Below are 23,259 nucleotides of genomic sequence, written 5' to 3'. Positions count from 1 at the left end.
CCACGCCATTTCCCCTAATGATGGACTTGGGGGAAGGAGGGCAAAACAGAGGGACAGCCAGAGACCACACTCATGCCCACACTCAGACTCACATACCAACATGCACATACGTGTATGCACACACACACACTCCCCCCACACGTATGTGCACACATACCCACACACCCTCAACACAGAACAGTGATGGAAAGGGGACCAGGAGCACTGTGGAGGCCAGCACCTGCCCATGCAAGTCTTAAAGGCTCGGTCTGGAAACCTAGGGCCTGTGTAGATACCAGGAGCTGAACAAATGAAAGAAAAAGTATGGGCAAATGAATAAAAGGAGTGACTGGGGGCTGGCGCTGTGGTATAGCAGGTAAAGCTGCCTCCTGCAGGGCTGGCATCCCATATGGGTGCCAGTTCAAGTCCCAGCTGCTCTTCTGCTGAGCCAGCTCTCTGCTGTGGCCTGGGAAAGCAGTAGAAGATGGCCCAAGTGCTTGGGCTCCTGCACCCACATGGGAAGACCTAGAGGAAGCTCCTGGCTCCTGGCTTTGGATCAGCCCAGCTCTGGCCATTGCAGCCATTTGGGGAGTGAACCAGTGGGAGACAAGATCTCTCTTTCTCTCTCTCCCTCCTCCACCCCCATAACTCTGCCTTTCAAATAAATAAAATAAATTTAAAAAATAAATAAATGAAAGCAGTGAATTAATGAAGTCAGCATACAGCAGGAGAAAAAAATCAGCAGAGAGAAAATTGTCATCAGGGAAGGACCCCCACTTCAGAGTCCCCTGGGCCCCTCCACAGATCTCCGTGCCTCAGCCATGGAGCACTGCATGAGTGCATGGTGAAGATGGCAACATAGGGGGGCAACCCTCGGACACCACCCTCCAAGTCCCCCCCAGCCAGGCTCCTCCCTCCCAGGCACCTGACTCTCCCACAGGGGGCGCCCTGCAATCCCAGAGCCTGCACGTTGGGTGGGGAAGGCGCTCAGCGGCTCCCCTTTGGCTCCTGGGGAGGGGACTTCTGGGATAAAGGGCACGTCAAGGCCAACATGCAGATGGGAGGATGGGAGATGGCTCCAGGCCAGGCCACCTGTGCATGAGACGGAAGTCACTTTTCTCGGGGGTGGGGGTGGGGGCTCAGTCTTCCCAGTAATAAGAAGGGGTCAACGACCACTCTCTCCTCCTCCATGGGAATAAGCAAATATCCAGGGTGCCCTGCGCCGGTCTTGGTGAAGCCCAGTGACAGAACAGCCGAGGAGCGGGCAGAAGCCTGGCTAGAAAACTGACAGCTGTGCAGGGAAACCGACATAAGTATTGGGTTACAGAAAAAGGCTGCGTGCTAAGAGCTGGTGCTCGGGGCAGGAAGGTAATGACCAAATATCGAGTTTCCTGTTACAAAGCTGGGGGGGGGGGGAGGCATAGCGAGCAGGGTGGGGGGAGGAGGGGAGGAGCGGATGGAGGAGCAGAAAGCAGGGAATGGGGCAGATGGCAGGAGGGAAGCGGAGTGCTCAGACCTGTGACCAGGCTAGAGAGGCACAGCTCAGCCGAGCCCATCTGCAGCTTCAGGGTGTGCTGGGGAGGCCCGGCCTGCACCTGTGCCTCTGGCAAGAACACAGCCCGCGGCCCCGCCACACCTGGTAGGGGCAGAGCCTTGAGGGAGAGCCAGCCTCACCCCGCCCTCCACCCCCTGCCACCAGCTCCCTCTGCTTTCTGAAACACTGGCAACGCCAGGGCAAGGGAGGCATTGGGACAGAAGCCGTGCTGAGAACCAAGGCCCAGGAAGGAGCTGCCCAGGAAGGCCCATTTGGATTCCGTGTGCGTTGGTCTCCATGGATCTGAGCTCTGAGCGCGGTGCCTGGGATCCCCGAGTGATGGGCAGGACACAGTGACACTTACTCAGCAGCTCAACTTCCTTGTGGGGCAGATGCTCTGGTGACAGCAGGTAGCCTACACCTAGGGCTCTGCCAGGGCTTCACATTCCTGGGCCTCTGCAACCTTCACCACAACCTTTCCAGAAGATTCTCCCCTGTCCGCTAAGTGTCTCCTGCGCCCACGGGCAGGGAGGTCCCGGATGATGCGCCAGTCCCTCTGTACTCTTCTGAGCCCATGCATCGCTTCTCACCTTCCCTGCACTTCCGCGTGTCTCAGGCTGCCGAGTGCTGGGGTGGGCGGTGGAGCACGGAGATGTCGCCCTGACCCTGAGGCCCCATCACATCTCACAATGCTGCCTGTACTCAGCTCTCTCAGTCTGCAAGCCGGCAGACCCCAGACCACACTGCGGAGCAGCTGCGCCAGTGTCGGCAGGGTCGCCTGGTGTCAGCTGAGACTGCTTCTTGCACCCTTTCTCTCCCCATCAGTCACCTGGAGATCCTGTCCTAGCCACAGACACAGGGACTGGTGATGGCCACTCAGGAAGGCCAAGGAGAAAAGCATCCATCCGGCCAACACCAGGAGGACCCTGCTCACCACCCCTTGACCCTGTTGCTAAGGCTCAAGTCCCACCCCTCTGTGGCTCAAGTCCCATCTCTGTGGCCCAGCCCTCAATGCCCTCTGCCATCTAGCCCAGCATTCCTTTACTAATCTAACTATATGGATTGAGATCTCAGCTGGACATGGTCTAGGGACCAGGGAGATGAGGCGTGAGATTTGGTCTCACTTTCTGGGGAAGGAGACAGATGGCCAGGCATGCTCTGACTTTTCTGTTGAAACTCCCTTCTGTTGCAGCCCGACTGCCCCAAGTCCCTCAGCCACCCACTCAATCCCTACCTCTGTTATCTGGGCTCCATCTGCTGCCTCTGCTGCTACAATGACAAGCAACCCACACTGAGGGTCCAGCTCCAGGCTTCCCTGCTGGGTGGAGCCCACAGGGGCCTGCCTCCAGCCTCTACCATGTGCACTGGCTGCGGCACGGCACAGCTCCATGGCTATTTAGACAACGACCAGGGAATCTTCACTAACAGTGGGTCACAGCCGATCCCTTAGGTTTGAAGAAGACTACGGCAAAATACTTTGGGATACAATATCTCATTTTGCAATAGCATTTTTTTTTGCCTGTCTGTGCCTCCCCAGCTATGAGGATATTTCAAAAGGTTGGGAGAGGGGGGAATGGAATTAAAAAATAAGTTTATTTTGGTGCAAAAAAGATTTTGAAATCGTTATACATAAGAGGTCTTCAAAAAGTTCATGGAAAATGCATACTATGAGGCTGGCGCCGCGGCTCACTAGGCTAATCCTCCGCCTTGTGGCGCCGGCACACCAGGTTCTAGTCCCGGTCGGGGCACCGGATTCTGTCCCGGTTGCCCCTCTTCCAGGCCAGCTCTCTGCTGTGGCCAGGGAGTGCAGTAGAGGATGGCCCAAGTGCTTGGGCCCTGCACCCCATGGGAGACCAGGATAAGTACCTGGCTCCTGCCATGGGCTCAGCGCGGTGCGCCGGCCGCAGTGCGCCGGCCGCGCCAGCCACTGGAGGGTGAACCAACGGCAAAAAGAAGACCTTTCTCTCTGTCTCTCTCTCTCACTGTCCACTCTGCCTGTCAAAAAAAATGCATACTATGAAACAATAACAATGCATGGATTTCAAATTTTTAGTACCAAAATAAACTCATTTTTCAATTTCATTTTTAAAAAAGATTTATTTATTTGAAAGAGAGAGAGACAGAGAAACAAGAGAGAGAAAGAGAGAGAGAAAGAAACAAGAGAGAGAGAGAGAAACAAGAGAGAGAGAGAAACAAGAGAGAGAGAGAAGAGAGAGAGAATCTTCCAGTTGCTGGTTTATACACCAGATGACTACAACAGCCAGGACTGGGCCAGGCTGAAGCCAGGAGCTTCATCAGAGTCCCCCAAGTGTGTGGCAGAGGCCCAAACACTTGGGCCATCTTCTGCTGCTTTTCCTAGGTCATTATCAGGGAACCAGATCGGAAATGGAGCAGCTGGGACTCGAACTCATGCCCATATGGGATGCTGGCATGACAGGCAGCAGCCTTACCCTGTACACTACAATGCTGGCCCCCTTATTTTCATTTTCACACCAGAGACAGAGAGCTTTCATCCTTTGATTCACCCCCAAAATGCTTGCAACAACAGCCCCAGCCAGGAGCCAGGAACTCATTCTGGGTCTCCCATGTGGGTGGCAGGGACCAAACCATTTGAACCATCAACACCTGCTGCCTCCTGACGGTGCACATGAGCAGGAAGCTAGAAGTGGCAACAAAGCTGGGACGCAACCCAGGCACTCTGTATATGGGACGTACCACCAGACCAAATGCTTGCTCACTCCTCTTCGAACTTGCTGAAGTTTTCTCATACACTCCTGTGGGCAGCAAAAAGTCTACTGCAACAGTCTCTAGACTGCCTGGCATGGTGCTTTGGAGGCAATGCTCACTCCCTTCCTTTAGCAGGCAAGAGAGTCGTGCAGGCAGAAAACACTAAGGCACCAGCTCCTCGCTCTGCACCACCCTCTGCGTGGGCATTCGCAAGGGAATGCCTGTGGCTCAGATCCAGCTGCAGGGCCGCCTGCCCACCCACTGGCCAGAAAGAAGAGAAGGATCAAGAGAGGGGGTCAGTGCCTCAGTCTACCTGGGCGATCTCCTCTTTTCTCCCTAGAAAGCTCTTTTCTCTGGCTGGTGCAGGAGTACTGTAAGTGGAGCGCACAGTGAATCCCAGAAGTGCCAGCCGAGGTGACAGCCACACAAGCCAAGAATCTGAACTCTGTCTTGGCAGTAACCAGTAAATTGCCTCATTTTCCCCATTCACAAAAAAAAAAAAAAAAAAAAAAAAAAAAGCCCCTGGGAAAGGTGCCTAGCGCAAAGCCCAGCATGGCAAAGGGATATATATATATATATATATATATATATATATATACACACACACATATGTATATATATATATATGACACAGCAAACAGAATTTTTAAAGATAACAAATTGTGATCTCCACACATACGGGGGGTTCTTCCAAAGGTCCATGGAAAATACCTACTATGAACAACTTATGCATGGATTTCAAAAAATGTTTTGCATCATAACAAGATTGTCTTTTCATTCCATTTTTTTTTTTTAAATTCAGGTCTTAGCACCAGCGCATGCTTTTTGAGCAGGTGAGTTAATGAACAGGACTGCGTAGCACCCAGCTCCTTGACACAATGGTGTCCTGGCTGCCCTTGCATCTCCTCGGCAGACTGTCCGTGGCCAGCTAACTGTTGCCCCTCAAGTTTTGGTTAAGGCTGAGAGACGTGTCCAAGAACAGGGAGAATCACAGCCCTTTAGTAAGCTTAGCACCAGTAAGCATCTAAGAAAGCCAGTGGGTTTTCAGCATCTAAGAAATGCTGGTGTGAAGAAAGCTTTCCTGGGGTGGGCGTTTGGCACAGCAGCGAAGATGCAGCTTGAGGGGGCCGGCGTTTTGGCAACCAGGTTAACCCTCCCCCAGCAATGCTGGCATCCCATGTGGGCGCCGGTTTGAGTCCCAGCTGCTCGACTTCCTATCCAGATCCCTGCTAATGTGCCTGGGAATACAGCAGAAGATGGCCCAAGTGCTTGGGCCCCTGCACCCACATGGGAGACCCAGAGGAAGTCTCCTGCCTGGCCCCTCCCTCACTGTCACAGCCATTTAGGGAGTGAGGCAGCACATGGAAAACCCCTTTCCCTTTCTCTCTCTAACTCTGCCTTTCAAACAAATAAATACACATTTTAAAAAAATGGGGGCTGGCGCTGTGGTGCAGCAGGTTAAGGCCCTGGCCTGAAGTGCTGGCATCCCATATGGGCGCCAGTTCTAGTCCCGGCTGCTCCTCTTCTGATCTAGCTCTCTGCTATGGCCTGGGAAAGCAGCAGAAGATGGCCCATGTGGGAGCCCAAGAAGAAGCTCCTGGTTCCTGGCTTCGGATCAGCACAGCTCCAGCCGTTTTGACCATCTGAGGAGTGAACCAGCAGATGGAAGACCTCTCTCTTTGTCTCTACCTCTCTCTGTAACTGTCTTTTAAATAAATAAAAAGATAAATCTTTAAAAAAAAAAGATTCAGCTTGGGACAGGACGTCTGCATTCCTGAGTTTCTGCCCCAGCTTTGCTTCTGATCCAGCTTCCTGCTAATGTGCACCGAGAGGCAGCAGGTGGTGGCTCAAGGCCCCTCTCACTGGCTTGGGAGACCTGGATTGAGTTCCAGCCTCCTGGAGTTGGCCTGGCCCAGCCCCAGCTGTTGTGGGCATTTGGGGAGTGAACCAGCAGATGCAAGATCTCCCCCTCTCACTCTCTGCCTTTCAAATAAATAAGTGAATGTTCTGGAAAAAGAAAAGAAAGTTTCTTTCTCTTCCATGGAATCCAGACTCCGAAGGAGTCCCCTGCATCCTGGCCACCAGAGAGAGGAGGGATCAGGAGCCACCTTCAGCATTTAGGCCGAGAGGAGCACGGGCCTTGGGGGAGGGGTGCCCCAGTCAGTTCCTTGTAGCTAACCTGGCATTTACCTGTGTGGCAGGAAGAAGGCACTGCCGAAGGTTGCCAGGCACAGAGACCAGGGGAGGGTTCCCAGTAAGGGCAAGGGGCAAAGTCTCAGAAGGCTCATCGTGGTGTTTTAGAAACACAGGCTCCTTCATTTGTCTGCCTTATGGGGGACGGGCGTGCCCTAGGGGGCACTGGCTCCCCACAGCACAATGCAGGAGCCCCTGGAGCTTCTGAAATGAGGGGCAAGAATGACATGCTCAAAGAGAAAAGCCCAGGTCATCCCTGGAGCCAGCACATGCAGGTGCACTGCCCCTCAGACAAAAGGCAGGGTCCCCCAGGCGGCCCACAGCTCTCTGCAGACTCAGCCGCTCCTGCCCGGTGCCAGGCCCAACTCAAAAACAGCCACTGTAAGTTTCCTTAAGTGGTAAGCTGCTGCCCTTTGTCCCCAAGCCTGCAAGCTGTCCCTAGTCCCCATCTGGTTCCTCGGCCACTCCCTGACTCTCCCCCATGCTTTTCCAAACACCTGCCTCATCCCGAGCTCTCCTCCCACCCCACACCAGATAACACTGCTTTCTCTCAGCCAAGGCTCAGCGTGTGCACCCTGCTCATCTCCGAGATGTCTGTCATCTGGCAGTGGCCCAGCCCAAGCTCCTAGATCTCCTGGGAGCTTGCCTTCCTGTCCCCGGCCCCCTCCCCACCAAGACAGACAGACAAGTTCTGCTTCCTCACCCAAAGTTCCTTGCAGACAGTGAAGCAAATGAGACCCTAAGAGCTTAATGCCAGTGATAATAATAACAAGCAGCATTGAGCCAGCTTCACCATATGTCTGCTCAGTGCTTTCCAAACAGGACAGCATTTAACCCTCACAACACCTGCCCATTCTACAGAGGAGCAACTAAAGCGTAGGGGCTCAGGAGATAGTCAAGGTCACTGTTGGTCCAGGTGCACCTGACCACAGAGCCAGCCTCTTAGCCACCACAGGCTCCCTTCCTCCTGGCCCTGTGATCCTCCTGCTCCCTCTCTTTCTTGGCAAGGAGTGTGTGCTGGAGGAGGGAGAGCAATCCTCCAGAGCAGGCTGCTGGGGCCCTCCCTCATGGCAGCAGGGGCTCCGGCCAGAGCAGCCAATTGGAAGAGCCACCTGCCAGCCAGCAGGGCCCTGGGTGCTGAGGCTGCTCCATGGCTGACCGATGACCAAGCCTGGAACCTGTTAGGTCTGGGTGGAATTCCTCAGGAGGGAGAGGCTCTGATGGGGGGGAGGGGACACAGACCCACTCCAGGAATAGGTGAGCCCCTTCCAGTGCTGTTTCCGGATGCCACCAGGCTTGTGCCTTTGCCCCCGGGGCGGCAGGGAGGAGGGGGTTCCGGCACTGCCAGATCAGAGATGTAGTCCAGTTGGATCCCACCTGCCTGCCCACCCTCTGGTCTGGACAAGTATTGCTGACATGGCTGCAGCCCCCGGGGCAGGTAGGTCCCTTTCGCAGGCACCGTCTCTCCGCCCTCCTCCAGGCGTCCCGGTCGCGGTTTACCTTCACCACGGTGCCCTGGAAACTCCATCCTGTCGACCCCTCCCTTCCTCCTCTCTTGTGCACCCTGGCCCCACACTGGCTCACTCCAGAACCTCGGTGCCTCGGCTCCCCCCGCCGCTCCCCTCCCCCTCTCCCAGGGCGGGCGCACGGCTGTCATTTCGATGGTCCTGATCTCGCGGCCCCGGCGCGGGATACCCAGGCCTACACCCTCCCCCGTTTCCACCCGAGGGCTCCCCAGCGCGAGGCTGGAGACGCACCCCGGTCCCGGGCTGCAGGCTCCGGGCTCCGCTCCCCGCCCGCTGGCCGCCTCGCCCAGAGATTCAATCCCTGGCCCCGGCCTCCCTCACCCCCCGCCTCTGGCCGAAGGGGCTGGGGCCGGGGGAGGGCGGGCGCCGCTGGGCCACCGCCCCTTACCGATGGTGGAGATGTGCGAGGAGTGGAATTCGTTGTCGGTGAAGCGGCACAGCAGGCAGGTCTTGCCCACGCCGGAGTCCCCGATCAGCAGCAGCCGGAACAGCACATCGTACTGCTTCGCCATGGCTGGGGCCGCAGGCACCGGGGGGCTGCGGGCGGCGGGCTCAGCCCCGCTCGGCCTCTGCCATCGCCGCCCGCGGCCGCCGGGGCGAGAAGGAAGTGGCGCCCGGGCCGCGCGCCGGCCTCGCCCGCTCGCCCGCTCGCCGGTGCCCACGGGAAGCGCGCCTGCGGCGGGGCTCGGCGGGGCTCGCGCGCGGCGGTGGGAGGAGGCGGCGGCGGCCCCTGCCCGCCCCTTTCCCCTGCGCCGCCGCGGCCGCCCGGGAGAGGGCGCGGGCCGTCGGCGGGCGAGGCCGGGACGCGGAGCGCTGGGATGCGGGGGCGCCTTCGGATATCTGCAGGCGCTCTGAATGGGGGGCGGGGAGGTTAGGGCGGCCTCCGGGTCTCTAACCGTGGCCGCACGGCTGGCTCTGGCACCGGCGCCCCGCCGAAGCACCCCAGCCTGCGGGAGCCCAGGCTTCACCGGGGCGCACCTGGTTCTTAAGACACTACCGGGCTCTGGATTCGAGCGCCTAGCCACCCCCGGTTTTGGCTGCAAAGTCCTTTGCATGCAGCATCAGACAGCTGGACACTTAGGTGTACACCCACTCCAGAACTGACCCGGCCCCTCTCTGCACTCGGCTTAAGGTGCCACCAAGCAATCAGCCCGGGACAGACACCGGCGTCTTTGAAAGGCAGGGGGAGGGGCCGGCGCTGTGGCTTAGGGGGTAAAGCCAGCGCCTGCAGTGGGGGCCGCCCGTTCGAGACCCGGCTGCTCCACTTTCTCTGCTGTGGCCTGGGAAAACAGTAGAGGATGGCCCAAGTGCTTGGGCCCCTGCACCCATGTGGGAGATCCAGAAGAAGCTCCTGGCTTCGGATTGGCACAGCTCCAGCCATGGCGGCCAACTGGGGAGTGAACCAACAGATGGAAGACCTCTCTCTCTCTCTCTCTCTCTCTCTCTCTCCTCTCTCTGCCTCTCCTTCCCTCTCTGTGTAACTCCGACTTTCAAGTAAATAAATAAATCTTAAAAAAAAAAAAAAAGGCAGGGGAAAGGCGTGTGTGTGCACAGGTGCATGCCTTCAGGCTGAATGTTAGCTGGAGAATGTATTTTCCAGCAGTAGGTCGGGAAAGCGTCCACTTACTTGAGAGCTGTATTTCAGGCAAAGTTTCTAAATGTATTATACAGAGGGGAAAATCCCGAGCTGACTGATAATTACTTAGATTACACTAGAAGCTAAAGAAACTGGTCTTGTGGATTCCACTGAAATTTCTAGGTGCGCTGGTCTACACTGGGTTTCAGCTTCATGCAACCCTGGGGTTGGCTGTACCTGGGTTCCATCCCCAGCCACACGGCTCATCAGCTTTGTAACCTTGACCATGGCACTGAACTCCCCTGTGCTTCTGTTTTCTCGTGTCAAAATAAGGACATGTAGACTATCCACCGCAAAGAATTCTTGAAGGGGCAGCAGGTTGGGCTGCCACCTGCAATGCCAGCATCTCACACGAGCATCCCGTATGAGCAGTGCTCCACTTCCAATGCAGCTCCCTGCTAATGCACCCAGGGAAGCAGCCAAGGATGGTCCAAATGCTTGGGCCTCTGCCGTCCACATGGGAGACCCAGATGGAGTTAGCCTGGCCCAGTGCCAGCCACGGTGGCCATTTGGGGAGTAAACCAGTGGATAGAACGTCTGTCTCTTTGGCTCTCTCTGTAGCTCTGCATTTCAAAATAAATAAATAAATAAAAAAGAATAAGAAAGAATTGTGGGGGGCCGGCGCCATGGCTCATTTGGCTAATCCTCTGCCTGTGGCACCGGCAACCCGGGTTCTAGTCCCGCCGGTTGGGGCGTCGGTTCTGTCCTGGTTGCTCCTCTTCCAGTTCAGCTCTCTGCTGTGGCCCAGGAAGGCAGTGGAGGATGGCCCAAGTGCTTGGGCCCTGCACCCCATGGGAGACCAGGATAAGCACCTGGCTCCTGGCTTCGGATCGTCGCGGCGCACCAGCTGTAGAGGCCATTTGGGGGGTGAACCAACAGAAGGAAGACCTTTCTCTCTGTCTCTCTCTGTCACTGTCTAACTCTGCCTGTCAAAAAAAAAAAAAAAAAAAAAAAAAAAAAAGAAAAAAAGAAAAAAAAAGAAAAAGAAAAGAATTGTGGGAAAGAGGAAATTAGATAATGTGCGGCAAGGATTTAGCACAGTACTTGATCCCTTCTCTAAAAAAGTGCAGAGGCATGGAAAACATCCTGCCGGATGCAGACCTGGGTGCTGGGATTGTCCCACTCATGAATGTGGCCAAGAGGGTTTCGTGGGGCCAAGGCCCAGCCTGCTCAAGTCCACCCGCCCACAGCACACAGGTGCAGCTGGGCCTGGCCCCACTGCCTTCCCAGTAATCAACGCTCCCAGCAGCCTTCCTGTGGGGACCACTAGTGCTCTGTGTGGACTTCTGTTGGAGGGAAGTGGAGAGCAGATGCGAGCAGAAGTACATTCCTCAGCCGGAGAGGAACGTTTGCTTTGGAAGAAACGGCTTTCTTCATGCAAGACAGGAGAGGGAATGAGCTGATCTCAGTGGGCTGGTCTCTACTCCAGTAAAGTCCAGGCTTCAATTATCTGTATTTAATTATACTAATATATTTCTCTCTCTCTCTCTCTCTCTCTCTCTCTCTCTCTCTCTCTGTGTGTGTGTGTGTGTGTGTGGTATGAGATGGAGGAGCTGAGATTTTGGGGCAATGTTGGCAGAAGAACCACATAGAACAGTGGAGACCACAGAAAAATCTGCTGATTCACTCCCCCCAAATGCCTGTAATAGCGAAGGCTGGGCCAGGGCCAGAGCTGGGATTTAAGAACTGAATGCAGGTCTCCCATGTGAGTGGCAGGAACCCAATTACTTGAGCCATGACCGTTGCCTTCCAGGATCTGTGTTGGCAGGAAGCTGGAAAAAGAAGCTGGAGTTGGAGCTGGCAATCATATGGTTTTAATGATTTATTTTATTATCTCAGAATAGGAAATTAAAGCTATGGTTTCTTAATCAACACCCTTTATGAGACCAGGGCTGAGGGAGTTGAGTAGCAACCCCCAGCCATGCAAAGTAGGTCATGCTAAATTTTTACTCAAAGTTGTTTTGGGGGGAACATGATCTACATCAGGACCCTGGAGCAATGAGCCGTCGCATGCATCAGTTAAGCCATGTTAGCTGCTGTAACAGATAAGCCTCTAAGTTTCCAGGGTTCACACCTGAAGATGTCTTCACCTCTCAAGTAAATTCGAACGGGCAGCAAGGTGGGAAGAGTACCCAGGGCCATTTAGACCCCAGCATGGCAGGAGCTGTGCTGTCTCCCCCAAGGGACCCCAGGGCTGGACTGCAGTGTAAAGGCTGCTGCTGTTGTGTGTCGGACCCCTCTCTGCAGGAGGGGTCAGGAGCATGCCCACCAGCTTTCTACATCTTAAAAACAAGATTTACCTTATTTAGTTGAAAATCTCTGTGTGTTGTCTCTGTGTGTCACACACACATACACACACAATCCTCCGTCTGCTGGTTCACTCCCCAAATGGTCACAACTGCTGAATCTGGGCCAGGCCAAAGCCAGGAGCCTGGGACTCCATCCGGGTTTCCCACGTGAATGGCAGGGGGCCAACCACTTGGGCCATCTACTGCTGTTTCTCTGACATATTGGCAGGAACCTGGATCAGAAGTAGAGCAGCTGGGACTTGAACCAGTGCCCCTGTGGGAAGCCAGTGTTGCAGGTGGCTGCTTAGCTCACTGTGTCACAATGCTGGCCCCAGGTTGTTTGTTTCATAATACACATTTTCATGAACTTTGTGAAGCTCTCCCTCTGAGACCGCCTTGTAGAGAGCAGAGGAGGAGCTGTGCCAACAGGAGAGGGCGCAGTTCACCTTATACTCTTAAATTAGCAGACTCTAGCAGACTTCAAAAGGCTGTTTGATAGGAGTGGTGATGATACGCTTTTGAAAGAGATCAAAATATTTGTTAAAAATAATTTCTAATCTTCAAAGGGATCCCATTTGTCCAGTGGAGTAAAACACTGAAAGACCTCCTTGTTCACAGAGTTTTTAGAAAAATCGGCATGAAGTTCATTTGAAAATGGGATGGGAGGGCTGGGTGTTGACTCTCAGCTGGCAGAGAGATGAAAAGAAATGGAAGGTTAAGGGCCAGGCCAGGATGTGATTGACACCACTTTTCCCGAATTGTGTTGACCAGAGCCTGACCACAAGGCTGTGCCTAAAGCAAGGGGCACTGTGGAGCAGACACTGCTTATGGAAGGCAACAGGACTCTGGTGGGCAATCAGCATTTTGCCACATACAAAAAGGAGGTCCATGGTGACCCCAGCCCTGCCTATGCCATCAGCATCTCTTGTAGAGCTTTTTAAAAATGCACCTAGGGTACAGGCATTATGGTGTAGCAGGTAAAGCCACCACCTGCAGCACCAGCCAGTTCGTATCTTGGCTGTTCCATTTCTGATGCAGCTCCCTGCTAATGTGGCTGGGAAGTCAAGCCCAGGTGCTCGGGTCTCTCCATCCACATAGGAGACCCGGGTGAAGCTCCAGGCTCTTGGTTTTGGCCTGGTCCAACCTGGGCTGTTGCAGCCATATGGGGGAATGAACCAGAGGATGGAGGATTGCCCTGTCTCTCCCTCTCTCTCTGTAACTCTTTCAAATAAATAAATAAGTAAAATTTTTAATGTACCTGCTGGGGCTCCAGGCCCAGGTATTCTGAATCAGTAAGTTGTATAATGCCTGGGAAATCTCTACTTTCCATTTTAAGAAAATATTTATTTATTTATTTATTTTCTTCTACTTGAAAGAGAGAAAGGGAGAGAGAGCTCTTCCATTCACCGGTTCACTCCCCCCAAGTGCTTGCAACAGCCGGGGCTGGATGGACCAAAGTAAAACCAGGAGCCAGGACCTCCATGTAGGTCTCTCACATGGGTGGCAGAGGCCCAAGCATTTGGACCATCTTTTATTGCCTCCCAGGATACATAAGCAGGGAGCTGGATCAGAAGCAAGGGTGCTGGGACTGGAACCAGCGCTCCAATATGGGATGGTGGTGTCAGAACCTGCAGCTTCATCTGCTGTTTCGCGATGTCTGCCTCAAAGTCTCTGTTTTTCAAGGTGCTTCCAGGGCTGTCAAAGCATCAGTGGGCTTGAGAGCGTCCAGTACGCAGTGCAGTGCACACTCCTGGTGCTGCCTTTCGGGAGTATCAAAAATCCGTTCTCAGATTTGTTTCGATGTAAAACAATGCCGTTATTGAAACAATGCCGTTTGGTTAGCCCCAGCTTTCTAAGTGCTGCTAGCACAGTTTTTAGCATGATGAATCCAAGACAGAACTGAGCATCAACACTTTTGTGTAGGTTTTCAGTGATAGAGCACATGTGGGGACCTCAGAAAGGTTGCAACAAAACAGATTTCTGGGGCTGGTGCTGTGGTGCAGTGGGCTAAGCCTACGTCTACAGCACTGGCAGCCCATATGGGCGCTGGTTCAAGTCCCAGCTGCTCCTCTTCCCATCCAGCTCCCTGCTTATGGCCTGGGAAAGCAGCAGAAGATGGCCCAAGTCCTTGGGCCCCTGCACCCATGTGGGAGACCTGGAAGAAGCTCCTGGCTCCTGGCTTCGGATTGGCACAGCACTGGCCATTGAGCCCATTTGGGGAGTGAACCAGTGGATGGAAGACTTCTCTCTCTCTCTCTCTCTCTCTGCCTTTCAAATAAATAATTTTTTTTTTTAAAGAAAGCTGTTCTTGTGGTGGGTGCTTAGCCTGGCAGCAGGTCCCACATCACATGTCTGGGTTTGAATCCCTATTCCAGCTCCTGATTCCAGCTTCCTGCTGATACAGACCCTGGGAGGCAGTAGTGATGGCTCAAGTGATTGGATCCCTGTCCCCCAAGTGGGTGGAGTCCAGATTTGGCCCAGCCCAGTGCCAGCTGTTGCAGGTATCTGCAGGTATATTGAACCAGTGGATGGGAACTCCCTTTCTCTGCCTCTCCGATACATTAAAAAAATTAAAGAATATATTTTAAAAATTACTACCGGAGAATATTTTACTATATTAAAAATAGCATGACTAGGAGGCCATCTTCATTAAACAAATTGGAATTAATTCCTTCTCTACCCATTCTCTCACAGCATTTTGGGTGGGGACGACGTCTTATGTTTGCATTTATTTTTATATACTTTGTTTTCTCTTTAATATGATTATACGTTTATTTTATATTTGTTCCCGTTTGTGTGGTTGCTGTAGTTATTGGTGAGCCCCTGTGGGTGAGGCTAGTGTTCTGTTCACTGTCATTCTCTTTTACAACATGTGACACAGGCACTCCCAGTGTTCATGGCAATGGCTGGGAACCGTTCAAATCGTTTAATCCATTCAATGCCTGTTGTGTGCCAGAGAGTTCGGCAATGAACAAAGCGAACAGAAATCCCTGCCCTGTAGAGCTTAGGCTGCGGTAGGGGTGAGCCAGGCAGTAAACAAAGTAAACACCTGCAATATCAAGCCTGTGCTCTGGTGAGAAACAAACCAGGCCAGGGAGTAGATCTACTGAGAGCTGGGGGTGGGAACACTTCCTTGTATCTTGTATCGAGGGAGGTCAGGACCGTCCTCTGGGAAAGGGAAGTTGAATTAGGCTACAGAATTTAAATAAAGATTACAGGGAGTGAGGGGCAAGCTGTCAGGCCGGTAATTAGACACCAGAGACCCTCCTCCAAGGTTGAAGTCCAGGACCCTCCTCTCCGCAGGCACCCACCCCCCCCAGACTGCCCACTTTGCAGTTTCGCTTGTGGTTAAAGAATCCTGATAATGCACAGCTCAGCCGAACCAGAAAAGTCTAGTTTATAGCCACATGCACAGAGAGCCCCCGCGGTATGCAGCTCCCATCTGTCAATCACAAATGCCAGTTAGGAGCATTAAGACCACATCAAATACTCAAGGTCCCCAAACCAGGAAGAAAGGGTGCCCTCTCAACTGGCCAGGTCCTCCCTTAAGAACGTACTTTTAAACTTTACTTACTGGCCCCCACTCTCCTCTCTGAACTGTAATTCATTATTCAGTTGGTGAAAAAAAATTGAGGCAAGCCAGCCGTGGGTGACAGAGCCATGTATGCAAGGGTGCTTCAAAATGTTAGTGGGAAAATGGAAGGAAAAGAAGTTTATGTTGGTGCTAACAGTGTTGAAACCCATGCATACCAAGGTTTTCAAAATGTTCATGGAAAACGTTTATTATGCAAAAAAAGCATGGATTACAAAAAAATTTTGTATGAAGATAAACATATCCTTTTTTAATTAATTCAACTCAAGTGCTTGAGCCATTATCTCTGCCACCCAGGACGAACATCAGCAAGAAGCTAGACTGGAAGTGGAAGCAGAGTAATTGGGGATCCAAAGCCCGCACTCGGATATGAGATGTGAGCAACCAAGAGCCAAGTGCCCACTCCAAACCTACTTTCTAAAGATCATGTATTATAAAGGTTTCTCTCCCTCCCTCCTTCCCTCCCTCCTTCTTTCTTTCTTTCTTTCTTTCTTTCTTTCTTTCTTTCTTTCTTTCTTTCTTTCTTTCTTTCTTTCTTTCTTTCTTTCTTTCTTTCTCCTTCCTTCCTTCCTTCCTTCCTTCCTTCCTTCCTTCCTTCCTTCCTTCCTTCCTTCCTTCCAAGAGACAGAGGGAAAGACAGAGCAAGATCTTTGATCTGCTGCTTCATTCCCCAAATAGTTACAGCAGCCAGAATTGGGCCACACCAAATCCAGGAGCTGGGAGCTCCACCTGGGTCCTCTACATGGGTGGCAAGAGCTCAAATACTTGGGCCATCACCCACTGCCTTCCCTTGCATATCAGCAGGAAGCTGGATTACAAACGGAGCAGCCAGGGCTCAAACTGGATATGGGTTGCTGGCCTTGCCAGAATCAGTGTAACCCACTGCACCATGATGCCAGCACCTACATTTTAATTTTTTTTAAAGATTCATTTATTTATTTGAAAGGCAGAGTTACAGAGAGGCAGAGGCAGAGAGAGAGGAAGAGAAAGGAAGAGAGAGAGAGAGAGCGAGCCTTCCATCCGCTGGTTACTCCCCAGATAGCCTCAATGGCTGGAACTGCACCAATCTGAAGGACCCAGGAGTTTCTCCCACACAGGTACAGGGGCCCAAGGACCTGGGCCATCTTCTACTGCTTTCCCAGGCCATAGCAGAGAGCTGGATCAGAAGTGGAGCAGCTGGGACTCAAATCGCCGCCCATAGTGATGCTGGCACTCCAGGTGGCGGCTTAACCTGCTATGCTACAGCAGTGCCCCCATACATTTTTTTAAAATTAATTTATTTTGAGTCTGGTGTGATGTAATAGGTAAAGCTGCTGACTTTGATACTAGCATCCCATATGGGTGCTGGTTCGTGTTCCTGAAGCCCCACATTTGATCTAGTTCCCTACTAATGGCCTCAGGGAAAGCATCAAAGATAGCCCAAGTGTTTGGGCCCCTGCCACCTGCATGGGAGACTCAGATGAAGCTCCTGGCTTCAGCCTGGCCTGGCCCTGGCCATTGTGGCCATCTGGGGAGTGAACCAGCAGATGGAAGATCTCTAGCTTTCTCTCTGTAACTTTTTCAAATAACTAAATAAGTCTCAAACAAAATTAATGTATTTAACATATTTGAAAGTCAGAAACTCAGAGATGGGGTGTGGTAGTTGTGGGGAGGAGTAGAGAAAAATCTCCTATCCACTGGTTTACTCTCTAAATGCCTGCAATGGCTGAGGCTGGGCCAGGCCAAAACCAGGAGCTGGAAACTCAATCCAGGTCTTCCATTGGTGGGGCAGGGACTCAAGTACTTGAACTTGAGCTTGACCTGCTTCTTCCCAGGGTCTGTATTAGCAAGAAACTGCCATTAGGACTGGACCAGGTCTTGAACCCATATATTCTCATGTGGGTGTCATAACCATTTTGCCACCCCCCCAATACAAAACCCAAATCTTGAAATCCTACTTTTCCATGGACTTTCTGCAGTATCCTCATATATTTTGGAGCCTGCGGGAAGAGGGAAGAGTAGCCGCAGTGCTCTGAGCCTGGAGCGTGCCCGGTGGTACACAGAGCAGTGAGGAAGTCAGGGGGCACAGGGAGTGAGCCGGAGGGCTCAGGGGGAAGAGGCTGGAGAGGTGGATGTGCCTTCCAGGCCAAGGTCAGCGTCTTGACTTGGGATGGGATGAGAAGGGAGCTGGGAGGAAAAGGCTGACTTTGCTTACATGTAACAGGTTCACTTGGGTTTTTGAGTTTGTCCTAAGGGACAGGTGGACAAGAGTACAGAGAACATCAGTAGATTATCTCAGGAATCTAAGTGGCAGAAGATGGTGGCTTAGAACGGACCCAGCAGTGAGGTTAGTAAACAGTGCTCAGATCCAGAATACACAGGAAACTCAAAAGTTCATAGGAAATGCACACAACGCACAGACTTAGCAGGAAAGCTCTGTTAAGTTTGAGTGCCTATTGGTGGTGGTGATGATAGGGGGTGGTGCAGCATTTGGTGTAGCGGTTAAGATTCTGCTGGGGACACCTGTGTCCCATATTGGAGTGCCTGGGTTTGAGTCCCAGTTCTACATCACATCCAGCTTCCTGCTGATAGGCACTGATGGGCACCCTGGGTGGCAGGAGGTGACAGCTCAAGTCCTTGGGTTCCTGTCTCCCACATTGGAGGCCAGATGGAATTGTAGACCTTTAGGAATGAACTAGCAAATGGAAGTTCCTTCTTTTTTCGTCTTTCTTTCTCCATTCAAATTAATTAAAAATAAACGAATCAAAGGGTTTTTTTTTTTTGATATCCAAGTGGAAATGCAAATAGGCATTAGACAGTAACTCTGACGTTCAAGAGGAAAGTCCATGTTGGAGATATGAACAAGGGAACTTTGGGTGTGCTGGTGGTATTTAAAACATGCAGATGGCCTAACTGCCCAGGCCAGTGAGTGTGGGCCTATACGAGGCCCCACTTAGGGGCACTGCAAAGTTAAGGCATCAGAGATAGGAAGAAATAGCAAAGACCAGCCGGGCTGGAGGAAAACCAATGCTGGACACTACAAGAAGACAGGGCTTCCAGGAGGAAGTGATCAACTACACAAATGTTGCAGGCAACTTGAGTAGGAGGATGAGATGAGGACTGAGAACTGGACCTTGGGTTTGGCAATAGGCAGTTTACCAGAGATGTGGCAAGATCTCACAGGGAAGCCAGGTTTGCATGGGATCAAGAGAGTTGGAGAAGAATTGGAGCCATGGATGGGAGTGAAGAGGAACTCAGGCTGTGGCCAGAGACGAGACAAGGCCCCCGAGGAGTGCAGATGTCCTAATCTCTGTTTACTATCACCCCTGTTCCAGTTTCTTATAAGTATTGGCACATCTGGGTGGTCATCCAAATCTCTGTCCCCATAGGTGTTGACATGGGTGTCCTAATCTTGGTTCTCTGTCCCCATAAGTGTGGTCTCAAGTTCCTCATGGGTGACCCTGAGTCCTGCAGGCTGCACTGAGCCCACCAATGCTGTAACTATGAATGCATGATGCTGGTGAACCTATATGTATGTAAGAAGTCTGGATCAGGCACCCTGTCTTGGGAGGTGATTCCACTGGGCCCACCGATGCTAATAAACTGCTTCTGTTGACCCTCGCCCAGCCTCTGGTCCCTGTTTGAACTAAGGGGATTTCTCCAGTGCAGATTTCTTTTTTTCTTTCTTTTTTTTTTTTTTTGACAGGCAGAGTGGACAGTGAGAGAGAGAGACAGAGAGAAAGGTCTTCCTTTGCCGTTGGTTCACCCTCCAATGGCCGCCACGGTCGGCACGCTGCGGCCGGCGCACCGCGCTGATCCGATGGCAGGAGCCAGGAGCCAGGTGCTTTTCCTGGTCTCCCATGGGGTGCAGGGCCCAAGCACCTGGGCCATCCTCCACTGCACTCCCTGGCCACAGCAGAGGGCTGGCCTGGAAGAGGGGCAACCGGGACAGAATCCGGCACCCCGACCGGAACTAGAACCCGGTGTGCCGGCGCCACTAGGCGGAGGATTAGCCTAGTGAGCCGCGGCGCCGGCCTCTCCAGTGCAGATTTCTGTAACAGGGGCAGCTCTTATAAGGACTTTGGCTCTAAAAGCAAATGGGGAGGTAGCTGGAGGAGGAGGGGAATCAAGTGGGTTAAAAATGCCCCTTTCCCCCACCCGTAAGAATGGAGAGAGAGCAGGTTTGAGAGTCTCATGTGTGATCGAGCAGGGGGAGATCTGACAGGCAAGGGAGAACAACACTGGGTACTCGAGTCTTTGGGTGAGATGTGAAGTGTGCGGGGCAGGGGCGACCCTGTGCAGAGCTGACCCTGCGTGGGGCTGTCAGTGCTACAGGATGGGAGAGGACAGAGGTTGGTAGGGCAGGAAATGCAGAGGAGGACAATAATTATCTACCAGGATAACAGGTGAGCTGATGAGTTCTTTCCACTTTCTGAGAGCTCTGATATGCATTCGTACAGAGTTTCACAAGGTATTAACGCAAACAGTTCATCGGGACACACTGGCTCCGACAGTGAGAGCAATTTGAAAGCTTAATAGGCTACTCCCCGGTCAGAAGCGACCTCTAGCGGTTCATTTAAGCCACTCATTTTTTTTCCCCCTTGTTTCCTGACTCTTGAAAGTAAAATAGCACTGTCCATATTTTATATCACTGGTAAAGGAGCCTGATTTACAGTTGACCTTACAAAACTTTTCAGGAATTTGAGTGAAATAAACCCAACCCATCTTCTGTCAGAGCTCTCCCCCTAGATGTATCATTCTCTGTAGTATCCCGGTCCACTGGGCCACTGCTGACTCAAGGTTGAGCGGTCTTCTCCATGCTTCCACAAAGTTTTCATTATTGGTTCACTTGATTTTTGGTTGCCTTTGGATGTTTTCCATCTAGCTCGCTCCCTCACCCTGGGCTAGTTAAGTCATTTTCTCATGGGAGTCTTTCCTCATTTTCCAGAATACCTTAGGTCTCCCCTGTTAGGCAACCGAATAACATCCTGCCTCTGCCAGTTCCCCATATATAATGAAACAGTCTCTTCTGCAATCAGAAACACCTGTTCCTTCCGGTAAATCTGGAGACCCATAGGTGGCGTGTTCAGTCTCCTTAGCACTCAGTTCAATGCCCAGCACATAGCTGGCATTGATAAGCATGCACCAAATGAACAAACCCATTCCTGCAGCAGGTTCTTGCTTTGTTCCTGTTAGCATCTCCTGGAACCCTGTTGCAGAGGAGAATGTATTTCGGAAGCGGATTTCTATTTCCAGTGCTTGGATTTGCAATTGCTCTAGGTGCACCTGCCCCAGATGAAACAATTCAATACAAAATGATTCCAGCTGTTCTTTCCACAGAGCAATCCTCAGGATTGAAATGTTAAGTTTCTAGCTCTTAAGCAAAGCAACTTGACTGAAATGTTAAGTTTCTAGCTCTTAATCAAAGCCACTTGACAAACAAAGCTGAATCCTTAGCTCTGCCCCCAAAACAGAACTAAGGGAAAGATAGTCAGAAGTGAACACAGGGGGAAGTATAATGCTTCATTGTTGTGCAGCCACACCCATGATCCTAATCTAACTCACACAGCCACACTTATTCCCAGATTGGGTAACATTCTGGCACCACGAGTCTTAACTTGGTAGCTATACCACCAAGATGGGCGTGGCAACAGTTCTCACCCACCATCAGATGGGCTGCAGAGAGTGAATTCTGGAACTCCTGTGCTAGCTTAGAGGCTGCCTGACCATACAACAGCTCAGAAGAGAGCCCACAGGCTATACTTAAAACATTGTCATGAGCCTACTAGATAATGATGAGGACAATGTGGAGAGGGTTGTATGAATGCAATGTCTTCATATAAAGGACTAATTTCTATTCTGGAATCAGAGTTTAATTATTTCAACAGCATGAGGCTATCAGGGGGATGAAAATCACACACACACACACACACACACACGTGAGGTACTTCAAGAAGTTTGTGGAAAGTAGAAGTAAAAGGTAGGTTTATTGGGGATGGTGTTTTGGTGCAGTAATCCCACATGGAGCACCAATTTGAGTCCCAGTTGATTACTCTGTGCTCCAAATCTGCTAATGCCCCTGGGAATCAGCTGCTGATGCCTGAAGTGCTTGGGTTCCTGGCACTCATGGGGGAGATCTGGCTGGAGTTCCTGTCTCCTGGCTTCTGCCTGGCCCAGGTCTGGTTGTGTCAGCTCTGTTCCCAGAGGCCATCTGGGGAGTGGACCAGAAGATGGACAATCTCTCCACTTCTCTCTGACACTCTGCCTTTCAAATACATTAATTAATTAGTTTTAAAAAAGTTGATCTTGGTGCAAATTTTTGAAATTCGTGCATAGAAGGGACCTTCGAAAAAGTTCATAGTAAGCATATATTGTGAAAAAAATTGTGCATGGATTTTAAATTTGTTGCAACAAAACAAATTTATCTTTACAACATTTTTAAATTGTGTTTATTTGAAAGGCAGAGAGAGAGAAGGAGATAGAAGGACAGGCAGGGCAAGTTCTCCCATCCTCTGGTTCACTTCCCAAATGCCTGCAACAGCTGGGGCTGGTGCAGGCCAACGCCAAGGCGCTGTGTGTGTACTGCAGGTCACATTGGCTGGGGATGAGGCGCTCCAGTCTCTTGAAAGTTCTGTCTCCGCCTCCTTTAGCCAGAAATTGGTTGGCAGTGAGAAAAGGATTGTTGAAATGTTTTCAAAGATAGGCAGTGTGGAAGCATCTCCTGGTCCTCTTTACAATGCAATATTCTGGGGTAGGCACTGCGGTGTAGTTGGTAAAGCTGCCATCTGCAGTGCTGACATTCCATATGGGCACCAGTTCGAGTCCTGGCTGCTCCACTTCCTATCCAGCTCTCTTCTGTGGCCTGGGAAAGCAGTGGAAGATGCTGCACCTGCACCCACATGGGAGACCCAGAGGAAGCTCCTGGCTCCTGACTCCTGGCATTAGATGGGCACAGCCCTGGCTGTTGCAGCCAATTGGAAGTGAAGCAGTGGATGGAAGACCTCTCTCTCTCTCCCTCTCTGCCTCTACCTCTCTCTAACTTTGCCTTTCAAATAAATAAATAAATCTTTAAAAAGAACGCAATGTTCTGTCTCACAGAGGGTGTAAGTGCCAATAGCAGCTTCCACTTTGCTGATGTTTGGACTTTCCAATCAGGCTTCAGGGTGCTATAGCCCCTGCATCATCCCCATACTCACAGAAATTTGTTAGGACCGGCAGTTCAATGAGGAATCCAAGTTTCTGGAAAATCACAGTGATTTGACAGTTACTTTCTGGCAAAGGTTTTCAAATGTTAGCATGCACAGAAATGTGTGAGGGCATGGATTACTCCAGATGCTTGGCCCCGGTCAGGCCAGAATTGCAGCTTTCTCTTTGGGGTCTGTGTGTGTATGCATGCATGCTTTTTTTTTTTTTTTTAGATGATCATTCTTTAAAAGAAAAAAATCGAAGATCAGTGGTTTAAACCACTTCCTGGGACCGGCACTGTGGCGCAGTGGGTTAAAACCCTGGCCTGAAGTGCCAGCATCCCATATGGGCGCTGGTTCTAGTCCTGGCTGCTCCTCTTCTGATCCAGCTCTCTGCTATGTCCTGGGAAAGCAGTGGAAGATGGCCCAAGTCCTTGGGCCCCTGGACCCATGTGGGAGACCTGGAAGAAGCTCCTGGCTCCTGGCTTCGGATTGGCGCAGCTCCGGCAATTGCGGCCATCTGGGGGAGTGAATCAGTGGATGGAAGACCTCTCTCTCTGTTTCTACCTCTTTCTGTAACTCTGTCTTTCAAATAAATAAAATAAATCTTTAAAAAAAAAA

The 23,259-nt window shown here is 51.7% G+C and overlaps 1 protein-coding gene and 1 long non-coding RNA gene across 3 annotated transcripts in view; one reads left to right on the top strand and one right to left on the bottom strand.

Annotated features, from left to right (window-relative positions):
* The window catches only part of RAB15 (RAB15, member RAS oncogene family), a 26,151-nt gene extending 17,217 nt beyond the window's left edge, over positions 1-8,934 (bottom strand). Inside the window, exon 1 of one of the 2 annotated variants that reach the window (XM_017339024.4) lies at positions 8,348-8,934. In XM_017339024.4, coding sequence (XP_017194513.3) covers positions 8,348-8,471 — 124 coding nt within the window. In that variant the 5' untranslated portion in view covers positions 8,472-8,934. The remainder of the gene's footprint in view (positions 1-8,347) is intronic. The other variant, XM_070065035.2, reaches the window with a different exon arrangement.
* Positions 7,717-23,259, top strand: LOC127488638 (uncharacterized). The gene is made up of 2 exons (XR_016226411.1): positions 7,717-7,871; positions 22,873-23,259. It is a non-coding gene; the product is annotated as an uncharacterized LOC127488638 (long non-coding RNA).

Source organism: Oryctolagus cuniculus, chromosome 20 (assembly GCF_051225735.1).
Source record: "Oryctolagus cuniculus isolate XC-2025 breed Fujian yellow rabbit chromosome 20, ASM5122573v1, whole genome shotgun sequence".
NCBI lineage: Eukaryota > Metazoa > Chordata > Mammalia > Lagomorpha > Leporidae > Oryctolagus > Oryctolagus cuniculus.
The sequence above is the reverse complement of the archived record's forward strand: the minus strand, read 5'-3'. Positions and strand labels throughout refer to the sequence as shown.